General features: G+C 40.9%; 1 protein-coding gene across 1 annotated transcript in view; it reads left to right on the forward strand.

Moving 5' to 3' along the window:
* Positions 1-13,157, forward strand: part of LOC143207141 (uncharacterized) — a 30,942-nt gene extending 17,785 nt beyond the window's left edge. The window contains exons 3-4 of the mRNA XM_076420267.1: positions 5,583-5,793; positions 6,576-13,157. Coding sequence (XP_076276382.1) covers positions 5,609-5,793; positions 6,576-8,736 — 2,346 coding nt within the window. The 5' untranslated portion in view covers positions 5,583-5,608 and the 3' untranslated portion in view covers positions 8,737-13,157. The remainder of the gene's footprint in view (positions 1-5,582; positions 5,794-6,575) is intronic.
* Positions 13,158-13,696: the final 539 nt, after the last annotated feature.

The raw sequence follows: 13,696 nt of genomic DNA on the forward strand, positions 1-13,696 counted from the left end.
AACAAACGCGAAGTTCAGGAATCGGCGAACAGATCATATGTTATTCCAGCACTGTTAGAGGACAAGCATTCGAGATCACAAGGAATTATCGTCTTTCGCAATTAACTGCGAAAACTATATCTACATATTAAGATAGCGTCATAATTTCGCTATTTTATTTTTGTCTTGGCGAGATTAATCTGATCGTCGAGTCCTGCTTTTTTATTGATCGTAACATCGATCAAATTGGCATACGATCTTCTCAAGTTAGCGCACAAATCCTACTATTACTTGAGTTTCGAACGAAAGCAATTTTATCTTGAAAATAAACCTTTTTACTTATCTGTTTCCTTTCCTCTTATTGCTGCTACGTCACATTTCTCACAAAGTCTTCCTAGAATTGCATTCTGCAGTTCCAGGAAACAGTGATTTCACGAATGAAGATGATTCCCGCGCAGGAGCAGCGGAAAAATGAGCTGAAACATTCAGAATTTTGAAACCTAAAAAGAAAATTTTTTGAATATACATAAACAAAAGTCTTTCGTGTTAACTAGACGTTTCGTATACGTATTATCAAATTTCTGCCGTTTTTACTTTGAAATTGAAACACGGCAACAATGTTTTATTTTTAAATTTTACTGTAAACTATTTTGACTTTTCGGAAGCTTTAGAAAGCAAATTTGTTGAAAGGGAATTCCGAATGAATTTCTATCGTGACGTTTTTTTTTATGCTACGGCCGGTCGTAAGGTGTTCGACTTAATGGAAGATATATATACTACAAGTACATCAGTAAACACAATAATAGTAACTGTGTACGCGGGCGGGCGCAATTACGGTTTTAAAGTGTTTTAAAAAACGTTACGTGACGTCAACCAGTGTTGATTTTCCTCGACGAGGCGCATACAACATTTGTTTTCGATGCCAAACTTGAGGTCTCCCACTGTGCTTTTCCTCGTTTGTTACGTTTCGTACAAGCTGTTTATGCACGCGAATGCATCTTCAGTCGCGAGAACATAATAGGTTCGTGCAAAAATAATCGCGGTTTTTCTTCTTAAATTTTAAAGCTGTACTTCATTAGCCAATTTCACATAAACGTCAAACGCGCCTGTTGTACGATCAACTTTTAGCTCTTTTGCAATCTCTTGAGAGATTTTTCCCGCGGTAAAAATCTCGAATTTACAATATTTACTATACATACTTACTTTGCCGACCGCGCCGATGGAAACCTTGAGTAAGGTTTAAGTTTAGGTCTCCATTCGAGGTTTCCATTCAATTGTTGGGTTTAAATTTTTGGAGGTGTCATTTATCATGGGGATGAAAATGTTCGCGAATTACGGGATGTAAGTGTTTTGTTTTTGAAGATTGAACAAATGAAGATTCATGGGCTTGTTAGGCCTCTTGTACGGAAGTTTCTGCAGATTGATCTACTTTCAAACGTAACATAAACAACCGTCCATTTGAGTTAGTCGGTGCGAGCTCAGAAGTCACGGAAAGTTTCAGAAAAGTTTAGTCAAAAGTCAAAATAGATTTTAGCACGGCCAACGCGACGCGACGCTACGGAAGAGTAAAAGATTCCTGCTCCATTAATTCCCGTTCACATTTGTCAAGAGACTTGACTGATGACCCCAGCAACAGATGGCTTATCCAAACGAGTTGTGATAATTATCGCTTAGTATAAAACGTTCGACAGTTATGATGAAAATAGAATACATATATGTATACACACAGGGTGTTCATTTGAAAACTTTCCAGCCGAATGTCTCGAAAAGTATGAAAGATATTAAAAAAGCGTAAAACACGTGGCCAAGGATGTCGAGGGGGAAAGAGGGGGGCAGTATCAGTTTTTTATTTTAATTGTTTTTTATTTGAAGGTCAACTTTGTTTTTTCAAATGGAAACCTGCGGATAAAAAAAGTATCCCATGAAAATTTCTGGTCTTTTTACATACAATAAGATCCCATAATAAAAAATATAGGTATCCATTTGAAAAAACAATGTCGACCTTCAAATGACTTTGAAAACGCCACCCAAATAAAAGACTGATACTGCTCCCCTCTTTCCCCCTCGAAATCCTTGGACACGTGTTTTTTCACTTTTTTAATATCTTTCATACTTTTCGAGATATTCGGCTGGAAAGTTTTCTAATGAACACCCTGAATATGTACATAGATAATATTTGATGTTTACAATACAATATATTCAGTATGTAGAATTTCAACATTCATTATGCAACATCTAATGTTTAATATACAATAGTTTAATACTTGCATATTACATCTCGAAACAGTATATTACATCTCGAATTGCATTTAATGCAAGGATGACTAAAAGAAAAGAAATTCTAGTTGGTTTCTGCTTCTTGCACTTGGCGCAGACAATTTTTATTTCGCATAAAGATCCGCGGCCCGACTGTTATCGCAAACCGAAGGGAAATACAACGGACACGGTGGTCCGCTGCCATTTTGGCAAACGCTTCGACGAACATCAAAAGCCTTTTGCACGTATTTCGTCTCGGGGAAGAATACCTTTCCAAATAACATAACACTGTCGGACAATCTGCACGCTGTCATCGACTTGAAAATCCCTGTCCGCGAGTTTGACAGCGGCAACTTAATTTTGCAGCATCGGTGACTTTTGCATTTCTATTTCGCGACGCGATCACATTACCGCGTAACCAAAGCATTTCTTCGACAGCGTCGTATCTAAATTTTCAAAGTACAAATCGCTTACTCTCTTCATTACACGTGTCTCTAGTGTCTCTATCGCTTCGCAATGTTCTTTGACATTTTCGCTATCCTTGGTCATCACACGTGTTTCCGCAGAAACATTTCCATGCGTCTGCTTCCCCGGAACAAATGTTCGCTTCTTCGTCGCATTTTATAAAATATTCCGCTTTTAATCTAATGCCTGCATTTTTGTGTGACAGTGGGAGCGCACCTTCGCATAATTTTTACATGGTTCATTTCCATCGGCTCGGTTTTCTTGGCCGCTATCGAGTGTCGGCGATCATAAATTAACATTATGCTCATTTACATCGGTCTCAAAATTCTATTGTTTATAGCTTCTCCTCTTGGCTTCGTTTCCAGTGTCACAGTTTTGTACTTTGACGCGAACAGTGCCCACGTTCATGCTACATTCTCGCGACTTTGAACTTATTCTGGCAGACATCAGCAACAGAAATATTACATATGTCAGAGTTTAGTTTTTCCTCGAAAAATCTTGCACGCGTACGATTTTAGCGAAAGGGTAAATTAATGAGAGCGGTGTACTATTCGACAAAACGAATACAAAAATGAAGCAAGTACATAGTTGACGAATCAGTGTGCAAAAGGGATTCGCGCGATCATTTCGATCATTCGTAGACGATCGTTTAATTATAATTATTGCAGCACACGCTATAATGAAATAATATGTTGTTCATCGTGTCAAGTGTTGTTGTTTAAAACGTTTTCCCGTCAACACGGTTAATCTAGCGGACCTTGCAGAATATGTATAACGAGTTCGAAGAAACAATTGCAATTAATTGTTCTGCAAATACATACTCGGCGAACAGTAAACGCGGAGTAGTATCGTGAGGCAACGTCATCGAATGAATTTTAAATGCCTCACCTTAACTGTTTGCGTACGGCGTACAGTGTACAGGCCCGATATTATGGGAGCATCCATTAGTCGAAATGCAGGAATAATAATCGGCTGTAAGCCGTAAGGCGTAAGGCATACCACGACACTCCACACGGATATTTTCATAGCCTGTGCCTACGGGAAAATCCGTTAACTCTAAATATAAACCTACGGCCAGCACTTTACTGCAATATATTGAGGTCACGCAATTTTCTTTTCATCGCAAAAATCAATTTCATCGCAAGGCAGCTCGATCGATCGCGATTGCGTCACCGAAAATTATTCGTTTTTTTTATGATAGTTTGAACCGTAACAACATTTGTACCGATTAAGGATGTTCTGGAGGTACAATGGGAGACAAAAGTACAAGAAATTCGAAATCCATCAATACATGAGTATATTTTGCATTAAACTTTTGCGAATACTGTACCCTCTGTATCTATATTTAGTGGTCTACGCTTGTCGCGTTTCCATGCTAGTGAGAGACAACACGATAAATTTGACGTTTTGTGACAGTTGATAATTTTTTTGCTCTGTAACTGTTTAGTGAATCCTAATAAATTTTTACCATAATTAATTGCATAATTTTTACTACATATAAAAAAAAACTGGAGTTTCTAGTTGCGTTTCTTCAAGGTTTAAATAAGGTTTGAAGTGGAATTTTATGAATTCTCCATAAGAAGACGTGTTAAATGTGCAAACTTTAAGTTGCTATAATTCTTAAACGGTGCAGTGAATCGAACCCAAACTTTGGTAATTGCATTAATTTAGTACGAATTATATCTTGTCAAATTTTCGAAAATTTTATTGCGTTTTTATATACCTCCAGAACATCCTTAATAATAATCAACTTCATTTGTTTTTCTACATTACTCACAAGAGGGTATTCGAGATTTTCAAGATAACTGTGAGGGGTGTGTCGACTGTCGGAACGATTTCTTCTACTGAAGTTGGAAATCATTGTCGACGAAAGGAAAAGAACGCTTCGATGCATCGTTAAATCATTACACGTGACATTACGAGGTATATCGGTTCAATTCTCATTGAGATGCGCATTATAATGGTAGATATAACTGGACGGCCTTCGATTAAAAACTACTCATACGGTAGAAAAAAGTTGAAGCAGAAGAAGTAATTTGCCAGTTGTCAGATTGTTAGTAGATTAACATCGTGTGACTTTCGCAATTTTACTTTGATGTGTTCTGGGGCTCGAGTAATTAGCTAGTTCGCGCAAAAAAGAGAATTAATCATGCGGAAGTATCATCGCGGTAGCACAAGAGTTAGTTTGTCGTCAGTTTATACAAATGCTGCTCCATTACATTAAAAATGCATTAAATGAAAATAAGATTGCAATTTTTTTTGAACGAGTTCGATTAACGTTAGAATTCTACATACAATCATGTTGGAAGTACAAAAACTCTCGCAGTATAAGTGTGACTCGCTCTACTTCTCTTTACATATCTCCGAAACTAGTGGGCGTATAAAAAAAAGTATCCTACTAAAATCCCTCGGTATTTTCAAGTAGAATAAGATCCCATAATAAAAATATATAAGTTTCCATATGAAAAACAAAATTGACCTTTAAATGCCCTTGAAAACGCGACCAAAATAAAAATACTGATACTGCCCCCCTCTTTCCCCCTCGAAATCCTTGAGCACGTGTTTACACTTTTTTAGTATCTTTCATACTTTTCGAGATATTCGGCTGGGAAGTTTTCAAATGAACACCCTGTATATTGGTAGGACCTTACATTCGTGTATAAATACGTCGGATGTGTTTTGAAGACCATGGAAAGATTGAATTGTCCAGTTTTGAACGATGCGGCGCGCGGCGCGGTGGCCGATTCGAAGCTTGTCGAGTTTTATAAAGTGCATGTTTCGGTTACGTAAATGCATACTGCTGCGATTAATCTGAAACCAATCAGCTCGGATCCGCCTCCGAATCGTTTTCGCGTGTAATACCAGGATCGTTATTGTTCTAGGTCTGTGTGACATTTAGTATACATGAATGGTTGGAGATTCGCCAGACATCGCTGGAGAAGGGTCGGTCTCGGATCTAGGAGATCTAGAAGGATGGTGGGATAATCCTAGTATCGTGTTCTGGAGTTTCGCCCTTTTCGGATGTTTCCTATTGAACGTCACGCTTTTGTTAGCATTCCTCGTACGTCCGTCGTTGCGGACGATATCCAACAGGTTTGTTCCATATCTTTATTCTCGATTAATGCATTTTATTCCTTCGTATTCGTGCTAAACATTCTCTGTATTATTCTGATCGTTTCATTTACGCATTTCATTCGTTCGTGCCGGCTGCTGACGTTAAACGGTCCGAGCATTTTGCAGTTTTACATGCTCGTCGAATTTCTATTCTTTACTTTTATCACCCTTTTACCATTCTTTATTTTATTCGGTCTTCGGTAATTATAATTGCACGAGGTCTTCGATAGATTTTAAGAATCGAGAACGACAGGATGATGTATTATTCATAAAATGCCGACGCGCTCCCAATGGAATTGTTTGCACAAGGAAAACGATAAAAATACCTTCCGATAAATGAAATGCGACGATTGGATTGCGGATCTCTATGTATTTATAGTAGTTCGGAAAAGTGTTTCAAATCATTTTCATGCTACCGTTATGCAGTTACCATAATACAGTGCCGATTAGTCAAGCTTCTTCGTAGTATTGTGTTGTCGACAAGTGAACCAACGGATTTTCATGTCAAATGTAACGAAGTACTTATTCTTTTAATAATTTCAATAAGCTGACTACTATAATCCAACGATAGTTTTGTATTTCGTCTTCTCGTTTTTGTTATAGATGCATGAAATCCGCAGTCTAGCGATAGCGAACGCGAACTCGTCATCCGACAAGATTAACGAGCATTCGCCTCATCTAACACTCTTATTTTCCCCGAAATCCCCAAGTTTCTCAACTTTCTCAGTCCAAGTGTAAACAGCCTCTGTTATCTGTTCCAGATTCGTCATGAACCTAACCGTGTCGAATCTGTTGGTGTGCGCGATCATGAACCCCCTGCTGATCATAGACGCCTCTTCGCCACCGTCCAGCACGCGGATAGTCGGCGGGACATCGATCGGAAGCGTTTGCGCGATGTCGGAGGGTGCGATCGCCGTCGCGACGACCTCGTCGATCTTTTCAGTGCTGTTGATCGCGGTGGATCAATACTTCGCCGTGGTGGATCCTCTCCGGTACCGTGCTCGCGTGGACAAGCTGAAATGCGGCATCCTGATTATGTCCACGTGGTTGATCTCGATCGTGTTCGGCTCGCTGGCGTTCTTTAATCCGAATCCTCGGGGTTTTTGGCTCTCTTGCGACCGTGGAAACAACGGTTCGTTAGCTTCCAACAGCACTTTTGGTAGCCTAACCGAGCCTGCTGTCGCGATACCGAAGACTGATGTCGGTGAACCGAACGCTACCATGATTCCCGCAGTCCTCGAGTCCATGGAGTCTGCGAGGATCAACGACGACATCGATCTGATCGAGAACACCACCGTGATTCTTGACGCGTTCATCGGCGAGTCGATCACTTACGGTTTCATCTACGCAATGGTCTACAGTATCTTCGCCTACATTCTTCCTTTCGCAGCTGTCTGCTGGATCTACGTTAGCATTTATGTAGCAGCACACCGGAACTCGGAAAGAGCGAGACGAAGCGGCTCCAGGCCGATCCTCTCATCGGCCAGCTTCAGCGAAGAGCAGTACGGGGGGCCTGGCAGGCTTCAGCGTCTGCAGGCCGACACTATCGACGATTTCCGTAAGCTACCAAAGATATCCAGTCTGTCGTCCATCGATGAGACCAGCGAGACCATGCAGCCGATCGGACAGGTGTCGCGGAGACGATCGTTTTCCCCGCCGTTGGAGATCGAGGTCTCCGCGCCTGTTGACAACGATCAACCTTCCTCGGGTATTGTCTTCACGGTTGGCTCGCACAGAGTAGAAATCTCCTCGGAGAACGTTAATCGAGATATCAAAGCCGGCTCCGACGAGGATGCAGACAGTTGTTTAGAGAAGCCCGATGGAAGGTCTCTAGAGGACGCGACGGAGAGCAGCAGGCCGGTTACTTGGAACTCGAAGAACTTTGTCGAGAACAGCGATTCGGAGGACGACGCTCGTTTCGACTGCTACGAGTCGTTGGATGTTCTCGGTAATGATGGGTTTCGATACAACGGGAAGCTCTCCTCGCCATTCTGTGGTTTTCGACCGAGTCCGAAGAGCGAGATCGGCGAGGAACGAGAGGATCAAGTCGACGGGCGGCTGGAAAAGAACGAGTCAAAGTTGGACGAGTGTTGCGCCGAGGACGAGACGAAGAGACGGCCGAACCAGCCACACCCGTGCATCGAACAAGATAAATCAACGACGGTGTTCGCCAGAGGAGAGGTCGGTCCTAGCCGGTGCAACAGCTCGAGTACGATCTGCAACAAGACTGAGAGGGAGGCCGCCGGTTGCAACAATGCAACCGAGCTGTCCGCCTGTTTGCTGGCGCCGATCGTGACTATCACGCCGGCCCCGAGCAAGAGCGAGGCTCTGCATCGCGTGTCGAGCGTCCGAAGCACCGCGAGCTACATAAGTTTGCTAAAGGACAGAATCAGCAACGGATCCATTTTTAGACACCGCGAGGAAACCAGGGCGGCTAGAATAAGCGCCCTGGTCATAGTAATGGGTCTAATTTGTTGGTCGCCGTATGCGATACTGTTGGTAATGAACAATCTGCCTCGACCCACTGACCAACATCTGCCCCGCAAATACGACGCGTTGGCCTCCAGTTTCTTAATTTTGGCCGCCTACATCAGCCCGTTGTTGTTCGGGTACCGGTCGCGTCGCGTAAAACGCGAGCTGCGCCGGTTCTTCTGCTTTAGACGCGAACTGTCCTACAAGAACAACAGAAGCTTGATGGCCAAGAAGGTGCTCAAGCGGAGACACAGCAGCACGCTCAGCCATCTGGAGGTCGACCACAAGTACAACATCTTCAACTGCATGTACGGTCGGAACCGATGGCCCAAAGAGAAAGTGCAGTTCGTACAGGTGCCCGAGACTGCTCTAGCTGTCGAAACGTGCAGAAGCAGTTTCTCCAGCGGAGCCAGTACTCAGATCTCCAGCACATCCACGGACGAATGCTGAACGAACCGTAGAATGCTCCCATCGCGTTCCCGATAGTCTTCCGGTACTGATCATTATTCTTCAGAGTACTTAACGCGCTGCGTCTAGTCTCTCCTTCCGTCAACATTTTCGTCCGTTAATCGTCACATTTTCTGCAGCTTCTGACGTCCATAACAATTTGTCGCGTCGCGTCGATCTGTAACCGAAACATGAAATATGCGAACGTTGAAATGCAGAACGAAATATTCAATTAATTTCGATACATCGTGTAATTTACATCGTGTACAGAGAGTGACACAAATATGTATGTATATCGTTGAACGGGATAAAGCGACAAACATTGTTGTAACAGAGTTAGACAAAAATTCGGAGGATATAACCAGTAGATATGTCCCTCGAAAGTCCTGAAAATAGAGTGGACATGTCAAGTATAAATTATATCTAATCATTTTCTACTGCAATCGAGACGATCATTTGTAATGACAACAACGCTTCTGTACATATATATACACTCTATAAAAAGATTCGAGATTTTTCGATTCTAACAAAGAGATAATTATCCTTCTTTGTCGCTCTATCGCGCTACGAGTATGTTTTATTCGAATCGGTGCCAAACACGTTGCGAACGCGATTTACTGGCACGTGCGCGCATCTGTGAATGAATGAATGAATGAACGAACGTACGTCGACTAAACAAGTTTGCTGACCGATCGATCGTTGTTAGATTTTAATGAATCGCATCGTTGGCGTTTCGCGATACGTATTAATCATCGATATCGAAATAAATCTTCAAGCGCATACTACATACGGATGAACGAGGAAGAGCGCGAGAGAGACAGAGAGAATGTTAGTTTCTTCTAACGTACACCACAAACTACGTTTCGTTTTAATGAAGAACGACGAGACAATACGAGAACATCGGGTGCTTTTTACGAGTCTGAAACACGTTGATCGCCGGTTAACAGAATTACTCCGCAACAGAACTGAATACTTAATAATTAATACATTCTAGTTACTTTATTGTATCACCGTGTATAGTTACGCAAGTAACCAACTTTATAAATATGATAAAGTTAAATACTGTGTTCGACGACTAACATTCAAACGTTCAAGCAATTTGAAAGAACTTACTTGGTAATTAAAAAGAAGTGTATTAAGCGATTTGTTATCTGACAACTACAATTACTAAAATACGCGAGCCCTCAAAGACTCCATTGTAAACTTCAGGTTTCAGCAATTTTCTGTGAAACGCTTTTAGCTCTTTATGTCAATGAAAAACCTGATAAGCTCCGTTTTACGATTAAATCCGGATGCTAATGAGGTTGATCAAGGTACGATGAAGGTCCATTTACTTAAGCAACATCGTAAACTACTTCCTCTCGGTCGGTATCGCAAACGATACCAACTTTTCTAAGAGTTAAAACGACTGCCTTCCAACTCAGGAAACCTGAACGAAACCGGAGTGAAATTCTCTTGTTCATACTTTCATAGTCTTACGATCACTTTGTTACTCGTCTCCCACCGATAAGTAGTCAAACGTTTTAGTCTGTCGTTTTAGGTTCTCTCGTGTTAACTGACTATATCTCGGACAGTTGTACATGTATTGCGGAGAACGTGCTATATGCATGCAACGCTTTCCGAAAAGATTTTCAATCTAGTCGCAACGTTCCCTTGGTGAAAACGAGTCAGAAAATAAGCTCGTTCGAGATGGATTTCATTTTTGGTTTTATTGTGCATTCTCAAAGTTTTTATTGTCTTGATGAAAGTAGACTGGGATTAGAAAGTTTGCCAACTCGTGATATAGCTATTACTGTCGTATACAAGATCATTTGAATCTTTTCATTTCCAGCGTATACGTATATTACACTCATGTTTTCTCATAATAAGCGTCTCATAATAATAAATGTCTCATGTAATCCGCAGTCCGTTTACGATACACGTTCGAAATAGTTGTGTAGCTCGAGAGTGAAACAAAATATATTACGGATTGAAAATATAGCGTATAATCGGATTAAATGTTGGTTGCGTGTAACACGCTTGTAGAAACAAATGGTGAAAAATAACGCTATTCGCAAGTAAGAGACCTAAACGATAGATCGACGTGTTACGGCTATGTTGTTCCAAGTTATTCGATCGTTTCATAATTAGATTATGCAACCGTTAAGATACTAAGATAAGATATTTACAAGTCTGTACCGATGGTGTATTTCTTCTATTTTTATTTATGCGATGACATCGATCCGCCGCCGCCGCGTTATTTATCCAGTAGGCGTTGTTGGTAATTATCGAATACGAGCATGCGTATGCACAAAACGATTCAGAATTAACCCTTAAGGGTTAACGAATAGAACTTACGAAAAGGAACAACTTTGAACATTACTCGAAGAAACGATCCTACTTTTGGTGTCCTGATTGTGGATTTTGTGTCGATTCTTTGTCGATAACTTTCTCGATATTTTTATTTTTAACTATGTTCGTTGCACATTTTAATTCCTTTTCGTGGGTTATAACGATCGGGTGTAATCAGCGTCGTGAGATTTTAAACTGGATCGCGGATCTTCGTGCGTGGATTTTTATGCAAAATAGAAATTGTCGACATTCGTTCCAAGCTGCAAGAGCCGCGCATCAGCTTTTTGTTGAAATTCTTGAAATGTTTTTACTGCTTTGCGTTCGATTTACACATTATAATTGCATAAAATCCGCAGTGATTTTTATACGAAGTATCAATGTTTGAATCCACGTAGACAACATTATCCATCGCAATGATTAAAAAATGAATTTTTCTTACCGTGGCTGTAATACATAATTGACTCGCCGTACTTTTCTGAACATTTCGTGGTCGAATTGTTTGTAAGATTCAACACTTGCGAAAGCAGAATTATGTTTAAAAATGTTGATAGAGAGACGCGTTACTCGTTACTCGTACGAACAGTAGATACAACTTTGGAAAGAGGGCAGCGGGCCAGAAAAAGTTGTGAAACCACGATCAAATCTGAAGACTCGAGCACTGCCGAGGGTCAACGTAAAAATATTGTATTCGTTTTTGTTAATGCACACACGTGCACAAAGATCCGCAGTCTAATGATAGCACTTGGATGACCTATTTATTGATGAACGCGACGAGATATTTCCGCAGGCGCCGCGCCGCCGTGTAAATATGTATGTATACATTTCATGAGAAATCGTATCGTACACGAAGCCTTGAGATGTCAAGGATGTTTTACCACTATTTTGTACATTACAAATACAAGTACCTTTATTTATATTAAATAGACTGTACATATAAAAAGCGCCGCGCCGCGCCGCGACAACGAGTCTCGTTATCGAATCCACTGTGTACAGGGTGTACAAAAAGTAATGGTCATCCGTCCTAGGGGAGAATCTACACCTCTGGATCGGTGGCATTTGTAAAAGAAACTAGCTACAAAATTGTTTATAACAAAGAAAATTGTTGTTAAAGTTTATTTTTACATCAATACCTTCTACTCATCGAGGATAGAAATGTTTGAAAGGAGCCACATGTCGCAATCAAATATTTATTGAGATAATATAAGCTGTTAAAGTTTTTGCAAAATTTGATTGTGTGGAGTTATACGTATAGACAAAGGCCTACTACTACAGTGCAGAACATGATCGTGTGCGTGCCTCAAGCCAAACGAAATTTAAAGGGACATTCGTCGCTAGGCCCGTACCAAGTGATCGTCTCCCTGCCCATTCGAATCATAACTTTCAAGTTGCAAAATGTGAAAGAATACTTTATATCCATTGTTACACATAAGAATATTAATCCTACATTATAATAAAATACTAATGTCACGTATAGGTACTTACAAACTTTTCTCAATCTTCTGTTTCTCCGCCGGATTAACAGGACACTGCCATTTGCCCGAATAAGTTTGAAGCACAGCATAACACGGCACATAGTACTGCGTCAAAATAGTACTGCGGTTGTTACCTCGGTTTTTCGGGGTGGATTTAGGCGGGGAAATGTTGCCTTTGTTAATTGGACGGGTGTGTGTCGGAAGGACTTTAGATTGAGAGTGGGGAAACTGTCAAAGAAATTTCTTTTAGTATTGTATTTGGTCGTTAATTACGTGATTTATGAGGGTAGTCCGCTCGTCGCTTCGATTGGTCGCACGTGTTGTCCATTTGTCGAGGTTGAAGATTCGGAAAAAACAAGTTTACCAACAATTTTCTTTGTTGTGAACAATTTTGCGGCAAGTTTCTCTTACAAATGTCCACCGATCCAGAGGTGTAGCTTCACCCCTAGAACGGATGACCGTTACTTTTTATACACCTTGTACATATCGCGTGTCGCGTTGCTGCTGGCGCGTTGATGTGTCTGTGTGCGTGTGTTTGAACATGTACCTTTCCATATCTCTCTGTGTGGACACATGTATACGTGTATATATATTAAACAACTTATTTTGAATACACCAAAATCGTTGCATCAATTTCCACCCTCATTTCGCGAACGCTCGACGAAACAACAGTGAAAACTTGAAAATCTGTTTTATTATAAATTTGATTGTGGACAACGTGGTTCTCTCGTTCGTCAACGCGATACAATTATTTATGCTTGAATCGTTTCGAAGAATGCTTGAAATTATGGTACGAACTGCTTAAAAAAATCACAAGCGTACCATTTCGATCAACGAGATAATTTTCGGGGGACAGGCGTGCCTTATGGATACTTGTGATTTCCTACAGTGGCTTACGCATCGAACCGATGAACAATCAGTCTAGCACGCTACGCAGAACTGTGCAAAAATAAAAATTGTTTGGATTAGTCGCAAGCAATAGGATCCGCGTAGAAATTCTCTGTTCGATCGTTTCGGCAAGTTGAAAATAACAAGTTTCTAAATTCTTTAGCGCATTAACAATTTATCAATTTTCCTACACAACGACGATCTTGATTCGCCTGTTAAACTCTGTCAATTTTTCCTGCGACGACGCGATGGTATCGGATAAAATTTGATGA

The sequence above is a fragment of the Lasioglossum baleicum genome, chromosome 3 (assembly GCF_051020765.1).
Source record: "Lasioglossum baleicum chromosome 3, iyLasBale1, whole genome shotgun sequence".
Classification (NCBI taxonomy): domain Eukaryota; kingdom Metazoa; phylum Arthropoda; class Insecta; order Hymenoptera; family Halictidae; genus Lasioglossum; species Lasioglossum baleicum.